Below are 25,566 nucleotides of genomic sequence, written 5' to 3'. Positions count from 1 at the left end.
TGTTCTCCAGCAGACCCTCCCCTCCAGCACCTCACTTCTCCTGGCACTGCAAGCTATTGTTCAGATTCACAACTATAAAGGTTCTGACCACTTTAAGGTAACCAGAGTGGAAACTGTTTTCCAATAGTTAAGATAAAAAGAAGTGGTGGCTAACAGGCCAAATCCAGCTTAAAATCATGTATTGTTTGACCAAAAAGTGGTTTTACAGGAATTTAAATTAGTTGCAGCATTTAAAAATGGAGACTTCAAATAGTAATCTAGATTTCCAGCTTCTCTTGAAAAATGAAAATCTGACATTGGGCTCATAATCCCACAAAGCAGAATCAGGTGGGAGCCAAGTCACAGCTGGCCCCTTTAGACAGGGCTCTCCAGTTGGCCACAGTACCAATCCCTCCAACCCCTTATAAGATTCCTGGCCATTATTCTGTTGTTTTGGCAATAATTTTAGAGGTCCTCCCTGTCAAACTCAGCACCTTTAGCCCCTCATCTTCCATAGGCTCTTTCCACTTTCCAATCCTGGATTACCTCTTTGGAAACTGAAAGTTCCTCCCTTATTGGGTCTCAGATACATATACAATCTTGGGGGCTTCTGGCTGAACTCTGCATGTTATCTTTCTGGGGTGCTAGAAATGTTCTGTCTCTTCATCTGAGTAGTACTCATGTCAGTATACATACATAAAAATTCATCAAGCTATACATCTAAGATTTGTGAACTTTATGTTAAACTTCAATAAAAAAAATTTAGAGAGAAAAAATGGATGGGCAGTCTCCTGCCAGACATTCATTGTATGTGTCTGCCATGTCTGGAACTGCAGCAGTCATCTTGTGACCAAGAGATCAACGACCCAAATTAGATAATCCAATATGATGAAAATGGCAGAACAGAAAGAGGTTTATGATGTCACTGAGGATATTAAATTAACTAAACTTGAAGATTCTCTTCAATGTGGACTTACTCTTGAAATAATGTTTCATATACTATATCAGCATTCAGTCATCCCCATGTGGAAGCATACGAAAGCTTCTTGACGGCAATACATGGGACACAAAATGGAGTTAGTAAGAGTCAAGTTCACATGTAAATAGTTTAATCACATCTTTAAACAAGAATTTTACCATAAATTAGTAAGAAGTTGAGCATAAAAGAAATACAGTTAAACACATGTTAAATACTAAGTTATTAAAAAAAACAAAAACTGAAGTTTGACAACTTAATTACAAAAGATTAAACTCATTGGCCACTGAAAAAGAAATACAAATCCAACTCACAGAATTGAAAGGAATTCTTTATTGATAAACATTTATACTAGAATTAGAAATGTCAGTAGAAAAATAAAATTTAAATAATTTTCTATTATACAAATATTTGATCATTTGGACTGTAGCAGTTAGTAAGTAAAATAACCTAATACAAAAAGTTAAGCTGATTTTAGTCACAACCAGCCATCCAGAGTGCACAAAGAGAAATGCAAGTACACAAAACTTTCTGCATGTGGACTGCTGATGGCACTAGGGCTTCACATTCCAGGAAGTGGTTACTCAGGGAAGGTTGGTGTGTACTGCAGTGTAATAAGAACTTAATTCAAACCAGAGCAGTCAGAAAGGACATTGGAGTCAAAAGCCAACATACAACCTAAAGAAATAAGGAAGGATTTAAAGGTAGTATTTGCATAAACTTTTTCTCACTAGTTTAAACATTTTGTAAGCAGTAATATTTTGTTGCAAAAAAATTAAGTTAATAGCACAGAGAGATCTTTTTCTTGGACTATTCATTACACTTTTGTATATGAACTTAAGTTTTTATAAAATGCTTTCAACCCAAAACCCCGTCTTAAAGAATCAAGAAATCAGTTTCATGGTAGGGGGCTGCCTCCCTCCCTTTCACTTAAAAAAAAAAAAAGGAAAAGTAGAAGCATAGCTGGGGGAGGGGTGGTTGCATATGTCTCTAAGAAAATCAGTTGGCAAAAATTCTCAAAAAACTATATGAGGTAAAATAAAATGTTCAACACAATTGCCAATATTCTTCCATCTAAGCAACAACCCCTAAATAATTCTATACTTGAGACATAAAAATGAAAATCAAAGTGGAATAGACATTCTTTATCATTCAAATAGTTTCTTCCTGAAAACATTTCAAGCTACAGAGCTCCATCTATATAAAGTCTGTATACATTTATTCACAGGAAAATGCATCATCACATACTGGGATAGATGAAACATTCAATAATTTGAAGATGTTCTAAAGAAAAATAACCTAACATTTTAATCATAGATCAGTATGTTCAAAAATTACTATTCACCAAATGTTGGTCCACATGTTTGGTTTGTGAAATTATATCCAAAAGAATGTTTTAGGTGAGAATTCTTATAAGAGGCATCCTTCAATAGAAAGGATCAAAATTATTTCCCATAATAAAAGATACAACTTTCCCAGATTTCTTCAACCGAAGAGACACTTTTCAAAATTGTAGCTTCTTAAGCTGAAAACTAGAATCTTTAAAATTTTGCTTAGAAAATACTGGACCCAGTGGCTTGCACCTATAGTCCCAGCTACTCGGGAGACTGAGGTGGGAGGATCACTTGAGGCCAGTAGTTTCAAGACCAGTTTGGGCAACATAGTGAGACCCTGTCTCAAAAAAATTTTTTTTAAATTTGTTTTGAAGAAAGATTTGAGCTTCTTTTTGGGGAATTAATAAAAACATATGGCTGCATTCCAACTTTACTTATAATTCCCCACCCAGCCTGAGTATATGTTACTATAATTTTGATAAGTGGCCTATTTAGTCAAAAGAAACTGTCCTATTAATTTTTGCGATCCCTTTGTAATGTTTTTCTATGATTTCCCCTGGCAAATTGGTCCTCCTGGAAATTTTTAATCAGAAGCCAGCGTGCATATTGCTTTAAATGGAATAGATATGTTCATGTGCATAAGCCTTCATTAGGTATTAGCCTTAACCTCACAATAAAAGCAGTCCTTTAAAAATGTCAGATTTAATTACCAGAAACTATTTTGAAAATAGATAATGGAAACAAGAACCACACTGATTGTATTCCATATAGAACGGTTTAGGTGGTAAGGATCAAGTTAAAGACTTAATTTTTGCAATCTTTTCCTTTTTGAAGGTCACAGTTTTCAGGCCTTTTAATGAAAAAGACAGATGACAATAAAAATTAAAATAGTTAAAACTACATTTTAAAAAATTCTTGATATTTAATTCTCTTTAAGGATATGAATTCTTTTGAATAAAAACACAAAGGGGAGAGTCGGAGCATATCTGAAAATTAAACTTTAGGCACTTTCTGGGAGTTGATACCCAATACTGTAAATAAAAGTGGGCTAGTTACCACTAGGTAAACATATTGAGACTAAGAAATCAATAACCACTAACTCTAGTTTTAGATGCATTTGTACAATTTTTCAACAGTCACTAATAAACCCAAGTCACTGAGAAAAACTATAACAGTATGTTTAAAGTATCTTATTTGTGCCTCAATGTCCAAAAAGTATCTTAACCAATCTCGCTTAAAGTGTCCAACTCAAGCTATTTAATAGGCTATGTATGAGTCCAATTAACCTAAATAAAATTAATAGAATTAAAAGTGATAGGAAAAGGTGGTACAGAAATTCTTTAAAAAAACCTCAGCCGGGAGTACTTGCTCATGCCTGCAATTTCAACACCTTGGGAGGCCAAGATGGGAGGATCTCTTGAGGCCAGGAGTTCAAGACCACCCTGGGCAACATAGTGAGACCCCATCTATAGAAAAAATTTAAAATAAGTCACAATTAGCTAGCTTATTTTGATAAAATATACAAAATAATAAATTCACATTTCTTAAAATATATCAAATAATCAGAGGTCAAGATAGTTATCCAGAAAATGTCACATTATTCAGTGTTAGCTACTTTTTCTTTAAACAGTAGAAATCAAAGCCACTACTTGAGTTATACTTCAATTTTTTTCCTTGTTTTATTTCACCAAATTTGTTTTCGAAGCTATACTTAACGGAAACCTACTTGGCACTTCATGTCATGAAGATGTAGCAAAAAAAAGTTTGCCAAATTTTAATCAAGATTAGAACAACTAGGATGTTAGTACATACTCTGTTCATTTGAAATAAACAAGTATCTTCCATAGTTTCTCTGAAATATGCAACATTGCCTTACTTCACAGAATACTGTTAATTTCAGTGCAAGGGATGCCAACCCAGAGGCACTGTTGACCTGGCTTGGGTAAAGGTGCGTGTGTAAAACTGCTTCAATTAAAGATCTACAAAAAAGAAATCCAAGAAACTCGTTTTGTTTTGGTTGAGAATGATGAGTCCACAAACATCTTCAATTTCAGGAGCTTCAAACTAAGGAAAGGGCTGAGATGTCCTTCATGTTCCTGTTCATCCAAGTTGATTCCATTTGAAGAACTAAGAAAACACTACACTCCATAATGTATTCTTTTTGAGAATTCTATAAAACGTAGGTTCATCTCAGCATAAGAGTATATGCTATAGAGTAGCTAAAATCCGTAAAAAGGAGACCACCACTACACAAAATGTCTGTCCAGTGCCTAAGGTGAGGGCTTCAAATGGTATCATTTCCTTCCCAGCGGCTCGGTAAACTCCAGCAATTGCTGCACCTGATTCAAAATTTAAGGGTGTTGAGGAAACAAACAAAAAACCCAACAAGGTTAACAAAATCACAAAAATGCAGCACTTAAAATTCTACTACAAGCATAACAAAATATTCCAAACTTATATACATTAAAATTAATTTTATTTTCCCTATTTTATCTGCTAATTAGGTTTTAAGAATTTGTTATATAGTTTGCGGATCACTGATAAGTACTTTTAGATGCTGACTCCTTAAAACTAAGAATCTCTTAGATTTACTGAATAATCTGAAATAAAATAATTTGGAAGTCATAATCAAAACCACAAAGACAGACATTCCCAACGTGACCTAATTATGAACTCAACACATCTCTTCATTCCCCTGCCATTTAGCCCCATGCCTAGCATTTAACAGGTACCAATACATTCTTAGCAACAGATGACAAAGAATCTTTCCAGTTAGACTGAGCAAGAAATGTTTTAGGCCACTGGGAATCCCTGCTCCACCTTCTATTAATAGTATACTCAGAGTTCCCTTCAAGAAATGCATGGAGGAGGAGAGAGTAGAGGGGTGGGAAAAGGAAAAGAGAAGGACTCTCAGCCATAAAGTTGTTATTAATTCAAAGGGTGAGAAGGAAGAGATACTCAGGGATTCCTTTCTGTTTCTCATGTCACTGATTGTTTTAATTGTTAGTCACTAGGACTTCCTATAAATTAAGAAATCAAAACAAAAACACCTGTATCTTCATCTTCCCAGATACCCATCTGAGTTCCTGCAGGGACTCAGCATTGAATCAACAAAGTCAACATTTCATTAGTTTGAAAAGAACAGATCCAGATTTCCCAGACGACCCTCCCCCCAAAATGCTCCAAACAAAATCCTCCTTGGTCACAGCATGTTCATTCATTCAAGTATTTATTTGCAGAACACTTCCGTGTCATATAAGGTGTGATCCCTATTCTCAGGGTACTCAGAATCTAGCTGGAGACATAAGACAGAAACAGATTTTCAATAATACAAGAAAATACATAGTGTCTCAATGACATGTCTACACATTTTATAAATGTGATATGAAGGTATGTTAACATATTTTAACAAGAAGAAAGAACAGTATTTAACTAATACCTGAACTGGTTGCCTTGAACATTTGTGATTTAAAATGCCCATGTCCAGTGGCAATGCATACATTCTTTATTACTGACATTTGAAAGGCACATGTTTCACTGGGCCCCTCTGAAATTTAACTACCCAAAAAGAGAGGGTTGGGTAGAAAGATGCTTAAAGAACTTGAACTGGGCCTTAAAGTGAGATTTCGATGATGAAGCAGGGAAGAAAGGAAAAAGTGTATCAGAGGGAGCAGCAAAATGGAAATGGAACAGACTCTATTCCTAGGGCCTTAAAGATGGAAACGAACATAGCATTTATTACAGAATCACTGTGTGCCAGGTATTCCATTAAGTACTTTATATGCACATCACCTCATTTAATCACCATGCAAGTGTATGAGGTGGGTAGTGGTATCCTTATTTTACTGAGGGACAAACTGAGACAGGCCACAGGGGCCAAAAATCCAGTACAGAAACTGGAGCAAAGGCTCTCTAGAGGAGCAGTAGGTGATACAGTGAGAACACAGAGAAACTAGGCCACTTCCTCACAAGAAGAAAAAAAAAAAAACCCAAAAAACTCAAGTCAAAGAGACAGAGGAAAATTTCTGCTTGAAGCTGAAAGTATAAATTCACAGTGATAAAAATAAAGTTACAAACTAGTAGGAATATTACATTTCTATACTAAAACAGTATATTTATAGTTACATGTATACCTAAAAAAAAGCATACACACCAAAATGCAAATTGTGGTTATTTATTATTTAGGGATGGGAAAATGGAGGATTTTAAATTTTGTTTACTTAAAATTTCTGATTTCTATGTATATATTCAAGAATGAGTCTAAAAGTGATTTAAACTTATTCTCATCCCTGTAATTATGTGCTGCGACAAGAGCTAAAGCCAAAACAGAAACAAAACAAACCCCTCAAAAACAGGTTTAAAAATAATTTATGATATCATGTTATTCCAATTCTTATTCAGAAAGTCCTAAGGGGGAAAAAAAAACCCAGAACACAAATCAGGTACTTTTGTAAGCAAGAATTCTTGTCATTAGAATTAGTCTTCTATCCTCAACGTAACCACATCTGAATGAGTGAAAGTATTTATTTGCAGAACACTTCTGTTTTATAAGGTGTGATCCCTATTCTCAAGGTACTCAGAATTCATCAACCATCTAGCAATGCCACCAGCCAGGTGACAGCCGATCAGAAAGATGAAGTAACTTCCAAACAGACAAATATTTGCTTTTCCTAGTGGCCTGTCTCATAACATGGCTTCCCTAAAGCCACAGAAATAAACTCTGACAAAGGATTTCAGAGAGGTTAGCCAAATAATAGGGGTTTAGGGTAAGAAAAAAACTAAAACATAAAAAAATAGGACTCAGGGTTAAAAGCCACTCTTTTCTTCATCCCACTCAGATATGTTTCTAAAATGGGTATTGAAATTAACTGACTTGTCATATCAAACGTTTTTGACTGGTATTTTAATGTCTAACATACTTGTCAAGATTCCAGCAGTAATTGGTCCCACGATGCCCATCAACAGGATGCTTACAGACATGAACCTACCATATTTGTGATGTCTGAGGGTGAAGAGGGCCAGTAATCCAGCAGGGACGTGAAAGAAGAGAGAAGACACCAGTGCCCACAGGAACACACCATACCACATCTCTATGAGGAAAGACAAAGGTTGCAAATCAGTGCCTTTCCCAACTCAATCATTGCAAACTGGGACTCATACCCAGTTATTTCATTTTCAAAACCATTAGTTGCAGTGTAAGTTAATCAGTCAAATACCCAAATGTTGAAGGTTTAAGAAGGTTCAACAAACTACCACTCACAAGCCACCAACTGTTTTTGTACATAAACATTCCTTTGAACTCATGCCCCTTCCCTAAGTATTGTTTATGACTGTTTTCCAGCTACAAAGGCAAAGCTGGTAACAATGACACAGACCACATGGCCCACAAAGCCTAAAACATTGACTGTCCAGCCCTTAACAGAAAAAGTTGGCCAACATCTGACAAGCTACCCGTACCTTCAAACTGAAAAGGTTCACCTACATTTTAAAACTGCCCTAAATAATTTCCCTCCCATAAGAAGCACAAGACTAAGTATCAATTAATAGAGTTCTATGCAATCCATGCCTGTTGATCATTCCTTTTTGATTATTCAGTCTTCTCAAATGCAAAGCTATATAATTCTCTATTCATTCAACTACCATTTTAAAGATAATGCAGTAAACAACAAGGCATCACCTCCTATTAGGATTATCAAACTCTTTAAGATTGTGAAATAAATATCAGAAAATACGATTCACTGGAAGACAAATGGCAGGTAAGTGCAAGACAGGTCAGAATTATATGGCTCCTGTAAAACCTCTAATCACTCTTAAGGGGTCTGAAATACAGGAAAAATTAAAGTATGTGATCATCAACTATGTATAAAAAAACTATGCATGAGGGACCCTAGAAAATATAAAGAAAACAATACCACCCTGCTTGCAATTGACTTTACAATTTGGCAAATAGTAGATACGGCATGTTTCCCCAAATGAACCGAAGGCAAGGATTCAGGATCCTCAAAAAGCTCTCTAGCTACCTACCCATATGGAGAGAATGAAGGTGACACGTTAGATAAAACCCATTGTCTATTCATAGCTAGAGGCAAGTAAGTGGCAGGTGATTTACAGACCAGTGAACAGCTTAGTTCTTCAGGGTAACTTTTGTTGTGGGGACTGCACTGTGCATTGTGGAAGGTGGAGAGGCATTCCTGGCCAGGAGCACTCCTCCCCACCTGTGTCAACCAAAGTATCTCCAGCCATTGTCAAATGGCCCCAGGGGGGCAAAGCCACCCTGATTAAAAGCTACTGGCTTGACTGAAGGGTAGAGGGTTTACAAGAGCAATGGCAGTTAAAGCTACAAATGTCTTTACACATTTCTGGGGGCTTTGAACACCAGACTAAGAACTTCAACATGAAAGCTGTGAAAGTGCCATTGAAGGTTGTGAGCAGTAAAGGGTTGTCAGGACATTATTCTGCAGGCCCCAGCTCACACTCCCAGTTGGAATACAAACTGGAAAACCACCTTTTTGCAGGGTAGTTGGAAAGTCAAATGTGCATATCTTTTGCTACAGCTACACTTCCAGGAATAGGAATACATCCTACAGGAATACACACATAGGCAGGAATGGAGGAAACAAGAGGTTCCCTGCAGCACTGTCTGTACTAGCAAAAACTGGAAGCCACCTGCATGGCTATCACTGCAGGACTTGGAAAACATGCTCTGCGTACCTACATAACGGACCATTACACAGCCACATAAAAATATGACACAGATGTACACATACTGATGGGGTAACATGCCCAAGTCACATTATAAAGTAACAAAAGCAAGTTGCAGAATAGCATGTAGTAGAATAAGATCCTCTTTGTTGAGAAAACAAAACAAACAACATAAACAAACGTGCATGTATAAAAAAGTCTGGACATGTTTGTTTATTTAATAAATATTCACTATGCAAACAGGTGCTTTTTCTAAGCGCTTTACAAATACTAACTCATTCAATCCTCAGAACAACTCTGAAGCACATACTATTAACATACCTGCTCACGGATGAGACACACAACCACAGGGAGGTTAAGAAACTTGCCTGAGCCTAAGCAGCCAGCCCTCATCCAATATGCCACCTTGTGGTGTATATTCAATTATAAATTCAATTATATCTTGGTAGTGGGGTGGATGGCAATTCACTTTTTACTTTCTAGAAAAAACAAAGCTTTGTTTTAAGAAGAACTGCTCAGGAAGTTTGATCTGTTTGGTATGAACAATTAAAGACAGACCAGTTAGGGGCCTCAATGGTATTGGGGAGATGGCAGGGTGGGGAACAGGTGCTTTTCTGGAAGTTCTAATTGCACTGTAGGCACGCTGTTGTGGGTGTAGTTTCTTCCCAGCTCAATTACAACAGTTTTATGGAAGGTTTTTAATCAGGTTACACAGACTTCTTAATCTTGATGGGGGGCTGAGACCAAATCCCCTCAAGCCACCCTGGAATTGTCACAGATGACAGCCCAAATTCTTTCTGCATTTTGAGTCAAATGAAGCTTCAATTAATACCATATTCTGAATATCCCTAATTAGGGGGCCTAGGTGTTGTTTTGAATGAATGGTTCTTAGTGAAAGCATCAAGGATGCCCCATATAGGGCTCAACGCTTATTTATAACAAATGACTGAGAGTGTATTGGCACTTTTGATGTGGTGAAAAACTATTCGATAGCTACAAAAGGCTTCAAACCATTTCTAAAATTTTCTGCTGAACAAGATATAACTCAAGGATAATGTTATAATACTGTTGAAACTGGTCTATTTTGTTTGAAAGTTTGAGCTACTTTCAAAGCAAATTCTGTTAAAACCAAGCTTAAATCACATAATATAGAATATAAAATGATTATATACTAATGCCTGGGAGGATCACTTGAATCCAGGAGTTTGAGGTTGCTGTGAGCTATGATCACGGCACTGCACTCTAGCCCATGCTATAGAGCAAGACCCTGTGTGAATAAAAAATACTAATGCCTCAAGTTTAAAAAATTAAATGTATATTTGTATATAAATATAAAAATATATGTAAAATATATACACACACACTAATGCCCTTCCTCCAACAGAGAAAAAAGTGACCTTTCCAATCAATAGTGTCAATCACAAACTGAGGGCAGGATTCTCCATCCTCAGTGTTTCAGGCCCCCACTTCTTCGGCAACAAATCTATGTCCTACTGCAGCTTCCTTCCCAGCCTGTCATTAGGCCAGGAGCTATTCCTGCCTTCCACTGCCCAGGAGACTTGGCCCTCCCTTGTTGGCAGCAGCTCCAAAGGCTGCACTGTCCGAGTACTGCTCCTGCCTAATAAGTAGGCACCTGCCAGAGCTCTGGTGCCCACACATGCCTCCTGCCTGAGCAGCCATTGTTGGACCCTGGCTCAGCCTGGCCTCCCACCTAAGGTCCCCTGTACACCACCCACTGCCAGCTGGTCCCCAAGCCAACAGCATGACACCATGCAATTCTCTTCCAAAGCAGAAGCACCATCTTTAATCCCAGAGCTCTCACCAACCACTCCCCAAATCACTCTGACACTGACCACCCTAACACCTAGCCTGCAGAAAGTTCTATGATGGCACCAGGAATCCACTGCCCCAAACTGGACAAATGGGATACGGATACAAACCTGCCTCCAAGAATTTAGAGCAGTCACCACGTGGCTGCTGTCTGTCACCACTGACCTGAGAGCACCTCTGGGCCCCTGCTGTCCAGAGCCTCTCTGCTGGAGCTCCCTTGTTGTAGAGATAAGCACTGCGTTCTGCAGCAGCCCGAGGCACTGCTGGCACCTGGCTTCCCACCTGCTACCTCAGAACCATGGGTGCAGTGATCTGCTAGAAACACACTAAGCTGGTAACTTCCAGAAAGGTGGATCTGAACACACATGTGCCACCCAACTGCTAAGGGCTGAACTGTGTGCCCCCCAAATTCCTATGTTAAATCCGATAGAACTGTGGTGTTGTAAGAGGAAAAGATCTCACTCTCTTCATGTCTCTCTCTCTGACATGTTGGGACTTAGCAAGAAGGCAGCCACCTGTAAGGCAGGAAGAGGCCTTCAGCAGAACCGACCACGCCAGCACCCTGATCTCAGACTTCTAGACTCCAAAACTTCTTAAACACAGTTGTTTAAGACAATTAGTCTGTGGTATTGCATTATGGCAGCCCAAGCTGAGACAGCAAGGCTCACCAGCCCTGAATTCCTCAGGAGCACAGCACCTGCCCGAGGAGGCCTGCTAGGAGACCCAGATACGTCTCGATTTTCCTGAAAGCTTAAAGGCCATTTTGCAAATGGGACCTGGCTTAGCAGGCTGGCACCTCCCTGAGGTTTTGAGAAGGGGAGCCACACTGCACCCCACAACCCTGAGCCACATCCATTAGCTCTTTCAGTGCCTGCATATTTTATGTAGCACCACTTAAGTCACTTGGGGCGGGGGGGGGGGGGGGGGGGGGAGGCTTCATTATATTAAATGAGTAGTGTAGTTTATAAAAACACTTTTAGATGGATGGGATTATTACAGTACTCTAACAGAAAAGGCAAACTTGGATCTATAAAACCCTTTTTGAAAACAAAGTGATTTCTCTTTAATCTACTGCACCTTAATATATCATCTATTTAATAGCTATTTATCGATCATCGTATGGCACTTTTCATTTCTCTGGCTCAGCACACTATCAAAAATCTTTGTCTACATAGCTTACAGTATTTCCTTGTTCACTACTTCAGATCAAGTGCATTATCTCAGCTTTGTTTACTTTGTGAGCTAAAGGCACGACCTTCTCTATGGTGAAGTATAAGTCAGATAATTAACCCCTAACACATGTTATTAGGGAACTGAGAATAAGCACAGTGGTAGAATGAGCTCCAAAGATGTTCACATCCTCATCCCCCAAACCTGTGAATACGTAACCTTTGTAACCTTAACTGATGAAAGGGACTGTGTGGACATGATTAAATTAAGGACCGTGCAATGGTGTTAATAGAGTATTCTGGATTTTCCAGGTGGGTGTACTGTAATCACAAGGGTCCTTGTAAGAGGGAGTCAGGAGGTCAGAGTCACAGAGATGTGAAGATGTCATACTGCTGACTTTCAACAAGAGAAGGGGGCCATGTGCCAAGGAATGCAGGTGGCCTCTACAAGCTGGAAAAGGTATGGAAATAAATTCTTCCTAGAGCCTCCAGAAGGAACCCAGCCTTGCTGACACCTTGGTTTTAACCCAGGGAGACCCATTTCTGACTTCCAGAACTGTAAGATGATAAAATCTGTGTTGTTTTAAGCTGCTAAGTTTGTAATAATTAATTACAGTAGCAACAGCCAACTAATACAAATATTCAGAATTTATTCATTCATCAAATATTTACAGAGCTCAAGAGCTCATTCTATATGCCAGGAATGTCAGTGAAAAACAAAAAGACTAAAGACCCTGCCCTCAAAGAGCTTATTTCTTTAGGAATATATTTTCACACACACCCTGCAGTAAAGGAGAAAACCCACAGGGCAGAATCCTCTAGGTGATTCTGTATTAACAAAAGGGGTTTACAATGGTAACCTCTACAGGTGAGTCTCCTCATTTCTGAGTACAGGCTCAAGACCAATCTGGCCCCAACCAGCAGGAATGGAAGGACCCTGAACCAGATGGGCAGTGTGAAGCTTAGCACTGAGCCATCCTTTCAGCTGGGCCCACTCCAACCTTGCCTTACAGTCAAACCACCAGGTAAACACAACCGGTTCTCTGAAGCCAGGGTTCCAAGTAGACCACATCAGTCACCCTGGGGATTGGAGTCCTACCTAGTCCTGAAACTCCATACTCGAGCTGGGCTGCCTTGATGCCAATCACCCACTGGCCTGCAGCTCTGCACAGTCCACTGGGAGACTCCTCTCTTGCCAAACCCCAATGACCCACCAGGAGATCCAACTGTCCCCTCCACTCCTCCTTAACAATGATGACATGCCCATTGAGACTACCAACTGTACTCCGGCACCTCTCTCCAGATACTACAGCCTGCCTGCCTTCTCCTCCCTGGTTTTTGAGTGTGACCCTGGCCTGCCTCACCCCCATGGTCGCTGGGTCTTACCTGGCCAGACCCTGTCTGTCCTGATCTGGCCTCCCATCTATTCTCCACATAAAGCCAGGAAGTCAGTACTATTGGGTATGGGGTTTCTTGTCAGAGTGATAAAATATTCTCAAATTGATAGTGATTACTGTGGCATTTATAAATCCAAAAACCACTGGACTGTACACTTTTTAAAAATGTGAGATCATCCCTCTGCTCAACACCCTCCAATACAGCCCTCCAGGATCTGACCTCCTTCCCTTCTCTCCCCTTTGCCCACATATTCCATCCAGGCACCCAGGCCTCCTTTATGTTTCTTCAACAAGCTTCTGTTCCAGGGCCTCTGAATCTGCGGCTCCCTGGCCTAGAAAGCTCTTGCTCTTCCCCTTAATAGCTGAGTGGCTTGTTCCTCACTTCGGTGAGATTTCTGCTCCAATATCATCATCAAGGGTCTCCTGATAACCTTATGGAAAACAGCATCCCCCGCACCACACAGGCCCTGCCACTTACTAGGCCTCTCACCCTGACACCCAGGTTTACAAAAAAGAAAGAGAGGTTTCCTCTCTTTCCCCATTAGCAAGAAAGCTCCACAAGGAAGGGCTGTTCTTTTGTTCACTATGGCATCTTTACCTAGTATCTAGAAAACAACAGGCACACAATCAACAGAGTAAATATTTGCTGAGTGAATGAATAAATGACAGGTCCAAGTGAGACTCATTCTTGATTCCAGAAACTAGGACAATGAAAACATTATTGCATTTTAGTTTAATTATCACAAAATGCACTCTGAAGTTGATTTAGTGAAATCCATATCTTCAGAAAAATCAGTGGCATTCCTGATATAAGAAAAAAACCTGCTTTTCTTGGTATTCCCATTTGTTAAAAATAACAACAAAAGAAATCTGAACAATTGGAATAAAAAGGGCTAGGCAGATGTCTAAATGGCTAAATTGCAAATGAAGGTAAAAAAAATCAATTCAATCCTTCCTGGTAGAGATAAATATTTCAAATATTTCGCAGCAATGATTCTGCCACAATGAGTTGGCATAAAAGGCAAGTAACCTTTTCTCTGAGGCTAAAATACCAACTATGCCAGATTCAGGACAATGAATGGAATTCCTGCTAAGCAGGCTTTGGTTCCTCAAATAGGATCAAACTTCATTATACCCATCATTCTAGATAAGGAGGACACACAGCAGGGCCATTATGTGTTTACCACCAAAATCTGATGCACTTGAGGTCAGGGGCTATGGCTCACATCTGATTATACCCCCAGCCCCGAGCCTGCACTTAGCCAAGTGTACACTTACTGAATGAATAACCCTTGGTGTTCACCCTCAAGTTACATGTCCATAGAAGTAACCATAAACTGAAGTACATATTGCAGTTTAATATTTTCAGAACAATTTCTGAAAGCAAAACCTATCACAGCAACAGATTCTCTACTATGACATATTAAAACTATCATCCCAAATCCATTTATCTCAACCTTTTCTTAAAGAAAGAAAAAAGAACTAATAAAAAGCTAGTAAGATTGAACAGAATGTTCCTTTCCAAAGTATCATGATACATATGCCTCTTAATTAAGAGATGATTCCGGTACCCTTACAATGAAGAATTATAGTAGACACCATCTTCACCAAATGATCAAACTTAGCATTATCAGTTAAAATACAAATTGACCTTAAAAGTCTCTTGATGTGATATAGTGACAAGACGACTTTACCTACATACGTAGCATTCTGGCCAAAATGTTTAATCTGAAACTAATCATGAAACAAATCAGATGATCCTAGATTGTAAAACATTCTATGAAACAATTAGCATGGACTCTTCAAAAATGTCACTCTCAGGCTGGGTGCAGTGGCTCACACCTATAATTCCAGCACTTTGGGAGGCCAGAAGATCACTTTAGGCCAGGAGTTGGAGACTAGCCTGGGCAGCATGGCAAGACCCCATCACTATAGGACATAAGAAAAATTAGGTGGGTATGACTATGTGGGCCTGTAGTCAGAGCTACTCAGGGGACTGAGGCAAGACGATCCTCTGAGCCCAGGAGTTCCAGGCTGCAGTGAGCTATAATTGTGTCACTGCACTCCAGTCAGGGTGACAGAGCAAAACCCTGTCTTTAAAAAAAAAAAAAAAAGTCAACCTTAAGAAACTGAAACAAAGGACAAAGAACTGTTCTAGATTAAAGGAGACTAAACTTAGAACTTAGCGCAATGTGTGAACCTTGATTAGATCATGGAATTTAAAAGGAAGAAAACTATTTGGACAACTAGGGAAATTTAAATAACTCCTGTCCACTAGTTAACATTCTACTGATGTTAAATTTCATGGATGTGATATGGTCTTGTGGACTTGTCCAGGAAAATCCCTAGGTAAGTAATACACAGAACTCCCAGGTGTCCACTGAACGGCACATGGTAGTCGCTGCTCAGGGATCAGAAATCACTGATGTCTGTTTAGGACTGTGGTCAGTAATCCCAACCTCCTTCCCTCTGCTTTGTCTCAGGGCTCCCTTCTCTGGCTGGTTAGAAAGACATCAGTCAGCTCTGCCGGGCAGCCCCACCTCCCCCTTCCACAGCCATAGATAGGCCTCGTCTTCTTGCCTTTAATGGCCCAACACAAATTTAACTATGCCTTCTCTTCAAAGCCTTTTTATCAATGTTCCCAGATGAAGTAATTTCTCCTCCCTTCAATTTTCTGAGCACGGGGAGTTCTTCCTTCTATTACAACTCTGTAAAATCCTTCTACCAGGTCCAGGTGAAACTCCAGTGGGGGTAGCAAGAGTTAAAAAGAAGCTGTGTCAAAAATCTTGAGCAAGCGAGTGGGAAACTCGGCAACAGGTCTCCGAAAATGATTCCTAGAAAGAGAAGCTGGTGGAGAGGGTGGATTTGGACAGAGGTACCAAAGGGAGTGAGATCTGACAGCCCCTCTGCCAGGCCAGGACGCCCCGAGCCGAGTTCCCCTCCCACAGGAGGAACCAAACAGGGCAGGGACGACCGCCTTCCGGGCTCAGTCGGGTGAAAGTCCGCACTTGGGACGCTAGGAAAATTCAAAGGACAAGGCCAGCTCGGGGGAGGGGTACAGAGGGCGGCCGAGCTCCCTGCAGCCGCCGGGTCCACCCGAGGCCGCCCCCTCCGACCTCGCCCCCAGCGCGGGCTTGGGGTGGCTCGGCCTCAGGAGATGACCGGGGAGGGAGGGGAAGGCACTCTCGGGCGAGCGAGCGGGAACCTCCCCAAGATCCGAAAGGCGCCCACCTGAACGGTCGGCAAAGCCCCAGCCGGCGTTTGGGAACCAGCTGCGCCCCCCAGCCCCGGCGAAGCAGCGGCGGCGGGGCGCGCAGTGCGCAGGCGCGGCGCCGTACCTGGAAAGGAGCAGAGAGAAGTGGAGTTGGGGCACAGGGTCCCGTTGCCCACCCGCGGCACGAGCTTCAGGCTGAGGATTTGCTGCACGAGCCCGGCCGAACCACCGCTGCCGCCGCTCCCCTCGCGCTCCATCCCGCCGCCATTCACCACAGAGACGTGAGGAACGACCGTTCGAACTGCAGCAGAGGCCCGCTCCCGCCCCTTCGCTGCCTCAGCGTCCCCTCTAGCCCTGGCCCTCTTCTTCCTCCCAACGGCGCTGCCAAGTGATGGTTCCGTCCTCCAATCACAGGGCGCCGCGGACGTAAGAGGCGGGGCCAAGGGTGTTCCCGCCCCTGACGTTCCGTACGGCTTGCAGACACCCATGGCCGTGGGCACGCCCCCTACTGGAGAAATCTCTCCGTCTCCAGCAGAGCGCGGTCTACTCGGCCCTTCTCTGCGGCGCCACCTATAGGAAAGTAGGGAATGACATGCGCCCCACCAGGACAGACAGAGGTGTAGATTTAAAACCGATCTGGCAAAGCAGCGACCACGATGGATTTGTAACGTTGTTTTAGCTAAGACTGGACCCCCAGTATTCATGAAACTTTCGTGAAAGGAACAAGAAAGTTCTCTATTTAAAACTGACGGTAGAAAGATCCCACTCAAAGGTTGATGTGGGACCAGGATGGGAAGAAAACTACGTATATATAGTCTCTATAGGGTGGTACTAGTTTTAAATAAAATAAAAAATTTAAAGACGTTTCAGTTCAATGCAGCAAAACTGGATCGCACATTTTTCTCTCCCATTCTGTAATGGAAGGAGATCCTGTAAAAATGAAAGCAGGAAAATAATAAAAAGGAATAAGCTAATGTTTAGTCCATTTGTGCTGCCATAACAAAATACCTGACATAGGGAAATTTATAAATAACAGAAATTTATTTTCTCACGTTTCTGGAGGATTGAAGGTCCAAGATCAAGGCATCGGCAGCTTCTGTGTCTGGTGAGGACTGGTTCCTCACAGACAGCAGCACCATCTAGTGTCCTCACAAGGCCGAAGAAAGTGAACTGACTTCATCAAGCCTTTTTATAAGGGTCCTAATACCATCCATGAGGGCTCTGCCCTCCTGACTTAATCCTCTCCTAAAGGCCCCACCACTTAATATTATCACATGGGCCATTAAGCTTCACCACATGAATTTGGGGGAACACATTCAGACCATAGCAGCTAATCCAGTAGAGTTCTGAAAGGGATGTTATCAAGGATAAGTGATTCCCACAAAGTTCCAGGAGATGGAGAGGCTTTTGAGGAATAATAATAAGTATTCATTGGACCTTTTTCTATGTGTCACCAAGCCAAATGCTAGCTATGCATTACCTTAGGAACCCAAACAACTCAGTGAAGTTATTATTTTTAATTCCCATTTCACAGGTGAAATTGATATTTAAAAGCGATAAAATAATTTGGCTAAGGTCACAAAATTAATAGGTGGCCAAGATGGGATGTGAACCTAGGTATTGTTTCCACAGCCTAGTGGTTGACTTTTACACCATGTTTTGGAGAAGGGAGCCATAACCCAGAAGGAAGGCAGGAAGGAGAAGGAACCCTCCAGAGGCTGGGAGGGGGATAAGGAGGGAGGCAGGACACAGAGGGATCTACTAAGACTGGAGCTATGGAGCAGAGTAGCTCTGCCAGTTCCTCCTCTCTTACTCCATCCCCTGCCCCACCCACAAGTAGAACAGGCTGGACAGATATTCCAGATGACCCTGGATAAAACAGAAAATTTAGGAAAAGATAAATAATTTTTCTTAATTAGCATACTCAAAGGGTCTCAAGAAGATGCTGTATTCATAAAACCAAAACATGATGCTATGAAAAATGAACAGAGAACAAGAAAGAGCTCTTAGAAATTAAAGATACAACTAGGTGTGGTGGCTCTGGGAAGCTGAGGTTGGAGGATTGCTTGAGGTCAGGATTTGGAGACCAGCCTCAGCAAGAGTGAGACACCCCCCCTACCCTCTGTCTGTACTAAAAATAGAAAAAATTAGCGGGGCGTGATGGTGCCCGCCTGTAGTCTCAGCTACTCAGAAGGCTGAGGCAGGAGGATCACTTGAGCCCAGGAGTTTGAGGTTGCTGTGAGCTAGACTGATGCTACTGCACTCTAGCCAGGGCAACAGAGCCAGACTGTGTCCCCGCCCCACCCCACCACCCAAAAAGAAAAGAAGTTAAAAATATGCACTTCCAGATTTTACAATGTGATAGATGAATTAAAATAAACTCGAGGACATCAACTTTAGAGGCCAATACAAAATGGAAGAGTAGAGGACTAACTAATACGTGTTTCAGGAAAAAATAACAGAAAAAAGAGCAAGAAAGAAACGTCTGAAATACAGATGAGTCAGAGCAGAAAAGAAACATGTGCTTATTAAGTACCTAAGAGAATGAATGAGGAAAAAAAATACTTTAATCAGGCCAGTCACGGTGGCTTATGACTGTAATCTCAGGGTTTTGGGAGACTGAAGCAGGAGAATTTCTTGAGCCCAGGAGCTCAAGGCTACAGTGAGGAATGACTGTGCCACTGTACTCCAGCCTGAGCAACAGAGAGACACCCTGTCTCTCAAAAAAGGAAAAACAAAAACAGAAAACACCCAAACACTTTAATCATCCTCGTGAAATTTCATAATCAAGAATAAAGAACACACATTAAAATGATGAATTTTATGATATGTAATTATATCTCAATTTAAAAATATTGAAAAAAATGCTTAATGAAAGAAACCAGCCACAATGACTACATGTTGTCCAATCCCATTTATATGAAATGTCCAGAAATAGCAGGATTTTAGAGACAGAAAGGAGATTAAGAGTTGCCTGTAGGTGGAGGATGAGAATGAGGAGTGACTGCAAACTGGCCTTGGGGTGATGGAAATGTTTTAAAACTAGATTGTGGTGATGGTTGCGCTACTCTGAAAATGTATTTAAATCTTTGACGTGTATACTTAAAACACACGAATTTATGGCATATAAATCACACATTTTTAAAACTTTTAAAAAAATGATCAATAGGCTCCAAAAATTTCTGTTTAGGTTAATTAGAGTATCTGAAATATCATTTTAAACATTAACAACTATAACAGTCATCTTGGCTTTCCACTCTTTTAAACATAACTTTCACATCTGTTTCATTCTTCAATTTAGGAATAAAAAACACAAGACTTTAAAAATGGCTCAGGGATTTAGTAAGTCAGTAAAGCTAAAACTTTTTGTCATGTTAGTTGAAATGGAAAGATCTTCTGTGATTTACAGATATTTTCCAGTAGATCTAGACGACTTGTTGGCATTTCAGATTCTGTAGAACTTTTTTTGGGCATGTGACAGAGTGATTAGTGCTGACCGCATTTTTCCATAATCGTGCTACGTCCAAGGCTGGCCCTGGAAGTAGATGGTGTTGCTCTACCAGAAAAAGAAACAAAGAGAAAGAAAAAGGGAGAAGGAGAGGGTAGAAATAGGAAATCTCTAAAACACTTCCAGAATGAAACTAGGTCACCTACAAAGAAATGAGAATCATGAATCGGTTCAGCAGCCAAGTGAAGGAGGCTGGATGGCAGTGCACACCAATATCTTCAATATTTTCAGGGAAAAAGCTTTTTTGAAAGCTTAAATTCAAAAGAATTGTGGAGCTGGGCATGGTGGCTCATGCCTGTATTGCCAGCCACTCGGGATGCTGAGTTGGGAGGATCCTTTGAGGCCAGGAGTTGGAGACTGCAGGGAGCTATAATCACAATACTGCACTCTAGCCTGGGAGACAGAGGAAGATCCCCTCTCAGAAAAAAAAGTGTTATGTGCAAAATACATAATATTTTCCTTTTAACTTAAGAACATTAGCAAGACTCTTGATTAGAGTTCCCCCTTAAAGCCTTTGTTTGGGAATCTTTTTTTTTTTAGAGACAGAGTTTTGCTCTGTTGCCCAGGCTAGAGTGCCGTAATGTCAGCCTAGCTCACAGCAACCTCAAACTCCTGGGCTCAAGTGATCCTTCTGCCTCAGCCTCCCAAGTAGCTGGAACTATAGGCATGAGCCACCACGCCAGGCTAATTTTTCTATTTTTAGTAGAGATGGGGTTTCACTCTTGCTCAGGCTGGTCTCAAACTCCTGACCTCAAGTGATCCTCCAGTCTCAGCCTCCCAGAGTGCTAGGATAACAGGCGTGAGCCATCAAGCTTGGCCTATTCTGGAGTTCTAAGCTAACACTTCGAGTTACTTTTGTTCATGTTCCTCTCACATGATGTGTGCTGCACGCATTAATAAACTGTTTCCCTAGTGAATCTGTCTTTTTGTTACAGAGCCTGTCTTAGTGTGCCTTGCGCTGCTATGACACACCACCACAGACTGGGCAATTTATAATGAACAGAAATGTATCGGCTCACAGTTCTGGAGGCTGGGAAGCCCACGGCCCAGGAGCCAGCCTCTGGCAAGGGCTTTCTTGCTGCGTCCCAGTGTGGCTGAAGGCAGCACATGGTGGAAGGGCAAAGAGAGGGTGAGAGAGACAGAAAGAGGGCTAAGCTAGTTCATTGATAGGGCACCACTCCCCCGATAACCAATTCACTCCTGCAGTAACGGCATTCCTTCCTTCATGAGGGCAAAGTCCTCATGGCCTAATCACACCTCAGTAGGCCCCACCTTCCAACACTGTTGCACTGGGGATCAAGTTTCCAACATGTGAACTTTGGGGGACACATTCAAACCATAGCAGAGCCCCAGCTGAAAGCCCAAGATGTCTAAAGGTAAAGTTTTGCCTCCCCTACAAGGCCTAGGCTCGAACCTGGCACCCTGGGACTTGTGGCACATTCTACTAGCCAACGCAAGTCAGGACCACCCCAGATTCAGAGGTGGGGAAATGAGGCTACAATAACGGCTCCTGTATCCACACGAGCTGTAGTCATGGAGCAAAAAGTGTGGACACGGCAGCCATTATGATAGCCTCGCTACAGCTATCCCCACACCAACACACAGGTCTCTGCCCCATCACAGCATTGGACAGTCCCCAGTGATAAAACCTCCCGTGTTGTGACTTCGTCCTAACAGTGACCAGGCATATGTGATCAGTAACACTAGTATCTGCCTCCCTGAGTCACAAGCCTTGGCTTTATTGTCCCCAGTCAGCCAGGCCACCCTCTGTCTTTGTCCTGAAACCTGATCTGGGCTCACCTGAGGCTTTCCTGGAGCGCCCCATGCGCAGGGAAGTGTGGGGGGGGGGGTGGCTGTAGGGACTACAGGGAGGAAGGAGGCCAGCAGCAGGGTGTCCAGTGCCCCAGGCAACTGCCCACCACACCCCTCAGTGTTGTGGTCATTGAGATATATGTGGCCCACTGCCAAGAGGGCTTTGCAGGCTGTAAACTCTAACCTGTATCACATAGGTAAATTTTTGTTTATTACTGTAAGTAGGATCTTTTCTGTGAGGATAAATCAAAGGTTTACCTTATCTGGGCAGGGCGATGAGGGTGTGTGGCTCCTGGGAGGTAGGGTAGAGAGAGGCTAGTGGGAGACCACAAGATAGGAGGCATCCAGTCTGATTTCTCACTAAAGATGCAGGGGAATGTAAATATCAATGGCTTTGATGGAGTATGGCTCCAGGGGTAAGGAGCGAATGGACTCCAGGCTGCGTGTTTGTGTGTGTATGTGTGTGTGTGTGTGTATGTGTGTGTGTGTGCGTGCGCGCGATGAGCAGTCTTTGGCAGGGCTGGGGCGCTCCTCTCATGTGCTGCAGACGCATCCTAAGGGAGGAGAGAGTTAAGGGGAAAACAGGGAAACAAATGCAGTTTGACAGAATTTATTTGAGCATAGAAATAATACATGAGTTGGGCAGCACCTTGAACTAGTAAAGCTTCAGTGTGCTCCACCAACAATGTAGGCAGGCGGTATTTACATACAGAGAAAGAAGTGACACACAGAGACAGCTCATTGGGTACAGCTCAGCCATACACTTGTATGGATGTTGTGTGAGCAGTTGGCAGCCCGTGATTGCCTGAAGCTTGGCTGCTGTGATTGGTTGAGACTCAGTGATTTGTTAGTGGACGACACTCTCAGGTTGCATTACAGTTTGTTTAAATGCTAAGTTAGGTTGTAACTAATATCTAGTTTACTAAGTATGGGGGGAGCTTTCCCCGGGCTAGAGTGCTGTGGCGTCAGCCTCGCTCACAGCAGCCTCAAACTCCTGGGCTCAAGCGATCCTCCTGCCTCAGCCTCCCGAGTAGCTGGGACTACAGGCATGCACCACTATGCCCGGCTAATTTTTTCTATATATTTTTAGTTGTCCAGATTTCTTTCTTTCTATTTGTTTTAGTAGAGATGGGGTCTCGCTCTTGCTCAGGCTGGTCTCCAACTCCTGACCTCAAGCAATCCTCCTGCCTCAGCCTCCCAGAGTGGTAGGATTACAGGTGAGAGCCACCGCGCCTGGCCGCTTTAGGCAAAATTTAATTCAGTTTAACAATTCCTACCTTTTGGTCAGCTGACCAAAACCTTGGGTACTGAGACTACTTTATGTCACCATCATCATGGACTTGTTTGTTCTCGTTATGGAATTCACAGCCTCACTTTCCTTATATGATTCTTTATACTTCCTGTATGTTGTAAAAAAATTCTACCCCTAATGAGACCATTTGATCCACAGCGGTGGTTGTATAGAAGTCTTTAAGACTGCTGAAGGGAGAAAACAAATCAGGGAGACTTACGCTGGTTATGGGGAGAATAATGGCAAAAACCTGAAGTATCCTCCTCAACGGGCGTGGCCACAGACTGAATGGATTGAATCAAACAATTCAAATTTCAGGCAATATGGTTCAGCAGTATTTGAGTCCAATTGGTCACAGTATTTGTTCAGGGCATGTTGGGGATTAAGGACCATAGTTGGCTGTAAAATGGCCTGATTTGAAGAGGCAATAGCTTTAAAGGGCTATCAGAGAGATATCAGAGAACTTCACCCAGCAATGTGGGCAAGCAGTAATTAAAGACAAAAAGGAAGTGACAAAAGAAATAGCCTGATTGCTTACTGCTCAGCGGTTGCCTTATTGGGATATTTCTGGTCAGGTTGCAGCCTGTGGTTGGCTGAAAGCCTGCTGCTACAGCTGGAGCAGACTCCTTCTTACAAGAATATAAACTCAGGTTAGGTTGAACTTTCTTTCATGTTAAATAAGGTTACGATTCACTGTATCAGAGGCATTTTAGGCCAAATTTAACTTAATTTAACAGAATGTACTCTCTGTGCCCAGAGGAAGTGGGGACGAGGGTCACTTTCCATGGAGAGTGCGTCTGGTAAGAACTCAGCTCCTACAGAGAACTCACACAAGAGCTAGGAGAGAAAGAAATGGAGTTTGGGGACTCAGTCATTTCCTACTTGAGGGCAGGACCCCGCACTCCCGGCCCCTAGTAGGGACCTGCGTCCGGGTTCCCCTGGCCCACTCTCCACGGTGAACGTGCCTCCGGTGCGTGGCGATCGCCACAACTGGGGCCTCTGCCAGTCCCTGACCCACCGGCCACGCCTCAGGGGACAGGCGCTGGTCGAGGGCGGGCCCACGAGGGCTCAGGTAAGGGAGGGCACAGGTGGATTCTCTGGCTGTGGGAAGCTCATCCTTTGACTGAGGATGTGGGAGGCGATGGGAGTCCCTGCTGTTCTCACTAACTGACCAAAAACGTTGTCTCCCCTCCAATTCCCAGAGAAGGGAGGCTCTGGGGGGACAAAGGTCCTTGTAAAGGAAATCGAATCTCAATCTTGCCCCTGTTCTATCGGGGGGGCATCCTTGCAGTGAAGTGATTTGTAATCCACACCTGGTCCCAAGCCTCAGCCCTAACCAAACCCAGGCACCTTGATGCCCCCCGGACAGGCGGCTGCCTTCCCGTGCAGTGGCCCAGCTGGGAGGGGCTGAGAGATCAGGTGGCCCTGAGGAGCTGGACCTGCAGCTGTCCCCTCCCTGCCCTAGCCCAAACCCAGAGGAGACACAGGCTTGTTGCAGGTCAGGGTAAATACAGGATACATTTCAACAAAGAAAACAGTTTTTTTTCCCTTACATTTAACAGGGCAGAGCCCAGACATCTGAAAAGGATAGAGCATTCTGACCTCTTGTAATCCGTGGGGATCTCAAACAAGAAGTCCCTGCAGCCGGTGTGGAGATTAGGGGTCTTTCCTGGATGTGGTTTGCCAAGATGAGTTAAGATCTTCAGCCATGGTCATAGGTTTTTGAATCAGTAATTCCTTTCTAGGATCTATTTTAAGGAAATAAACCAGCAACAAGGATTTACACACAAGGGTCATAGAAGTGTTGTTCATGATACTAAAAAGATTAGAAAGATGTGTACCAGAAGGGCAACCATAATAACTTCTGGGTAGTGGATTTGCAGACAATTATTATTTTCTTTAGGTTTTTATGTAATTTACACATTTATCTCAATAGACAATTACAACTTACCTGGTCAGAAAGATCAAAACCTCTTTTATAAAGCACATGCATGAAGACAAGGAGATGTGGGGATGGGGTGGGTAGGGAAGAAGGAGAGAGAGGTAAAAGTAAATAAAAAAGTCCATGCTTGATGCCTGTAACCCAGGCTACTGGGGACGCTGAGTGGGAGGTTCCCTTGAGTCTAGGAGACCAACCTGTGCAATATAGGGAGAACTTGTCTCTAGAAAACATAAGAGGCCAGGTATGGTGGCTCACACCTGCAATCCTAGCACTTTGGGAGGCAGAAGTGGGAAGATTGCTTGAGGCCAGGATTGTGAGTCCAGCCTGAGCAAGACCTGTCTCTAAAAAAAATAGAAAAATTAGCTGGGGGTGGTGGCATGCCTGTAGTCCCAGCTACTCAGGAGGATCAACT

At 42.4% G+C, this 25,566-nt stretch overlaps 1 protein-coding gene across 3 annotated transcripts; it reads right to left on the bottom strand.

Moving 5' to 3' along the window:
- Window positions 1-3,964: 3,964 nt before the first annotated feature.
- Window positions 3,965-16,993, bottom strand: TMEM170A (transmembrane protein 170A). 3 transcript variants are annotated; one of them, XM_045533920.1, is made up of 3 exons: window positions 16,726-16,993; window positions 7,278-7,379; window positions 3,965-4,628 (listed from the first exon to the last, which is right to left on the bottom strand). In XM_045533920.1, the coding sequence occupies exons 1-3, from the start codon at window positions 16,856-16,858 to the stop codon at window positions 4,498-4,500; spliced, it is 366 nt and encodes a 121-aa protein (XP_045389876.1). In that variant the 5' UTR covers window positions 16,859-16,993; the 3' UTR covers window positions 3,965-4,497. The 3 variants fall into 3 exon arrangements, with proteins under 3 accessions (XP_045389876.1, XP_045389875.1, XP_045389877.1); XM_045533919.1 differs by having other exon boundaries at window positions 7,209-7,379; window positions 16,726-16,972; XM_045533921.1 differs by lacking the exon at window positions 16,726-16,993 and adding an exon at window positions 16,619-16,673 and having other exon boundaries at window positions 7,209-7,379.
- Window positions 16,994-25,566: the final 8,573 nt, after the last annotated feature.

This window comes from Lemur catta, chromosome 20 (genome assembly GCF_020740605.2).
Source record: "Lemur catta isolate mLemCat1 chromosome 20, mLemCat1.pri, whole genome shotgun sequence".
Taxonomy (NCBI): Eukaryota; Metazoa; Chordata; class Mammalia; order Primates; family Lemuridae; genus Lemur; species Lemur catta.
This window is presented reverse-complemented; position numbering and strand designations above follow the sequence as displayed.

What these genes read in the sequence shown, in the direction of transcription:
- TMEM170A (XM_045533919.1), bottom strand. Translation starts at nt 16,858, where the DNA reads ATGGAGCGCGAGGGGAGCGGCGGCAGCGGTGGTTCGGCCGGGCTCGTG. An exon ending in TTCTCTCTGCTCCTTTCCAG is followed by an intron (nt 7,380 to 16,725) that starts GTACGGCGCCGC and finishes CTTTCCTCATAG; the next exon opens with AGATGTGGTATGGTGTGTTC. An exon ending in TACTGCTGGAATCTTGACAA is followed by an intron (nt 4,629 to 7,208) that starts GTATGTTAGACA and finishes ATTTTGAATCAG; the next exon opens with GTGCAGCAATTGCTGGAGTT.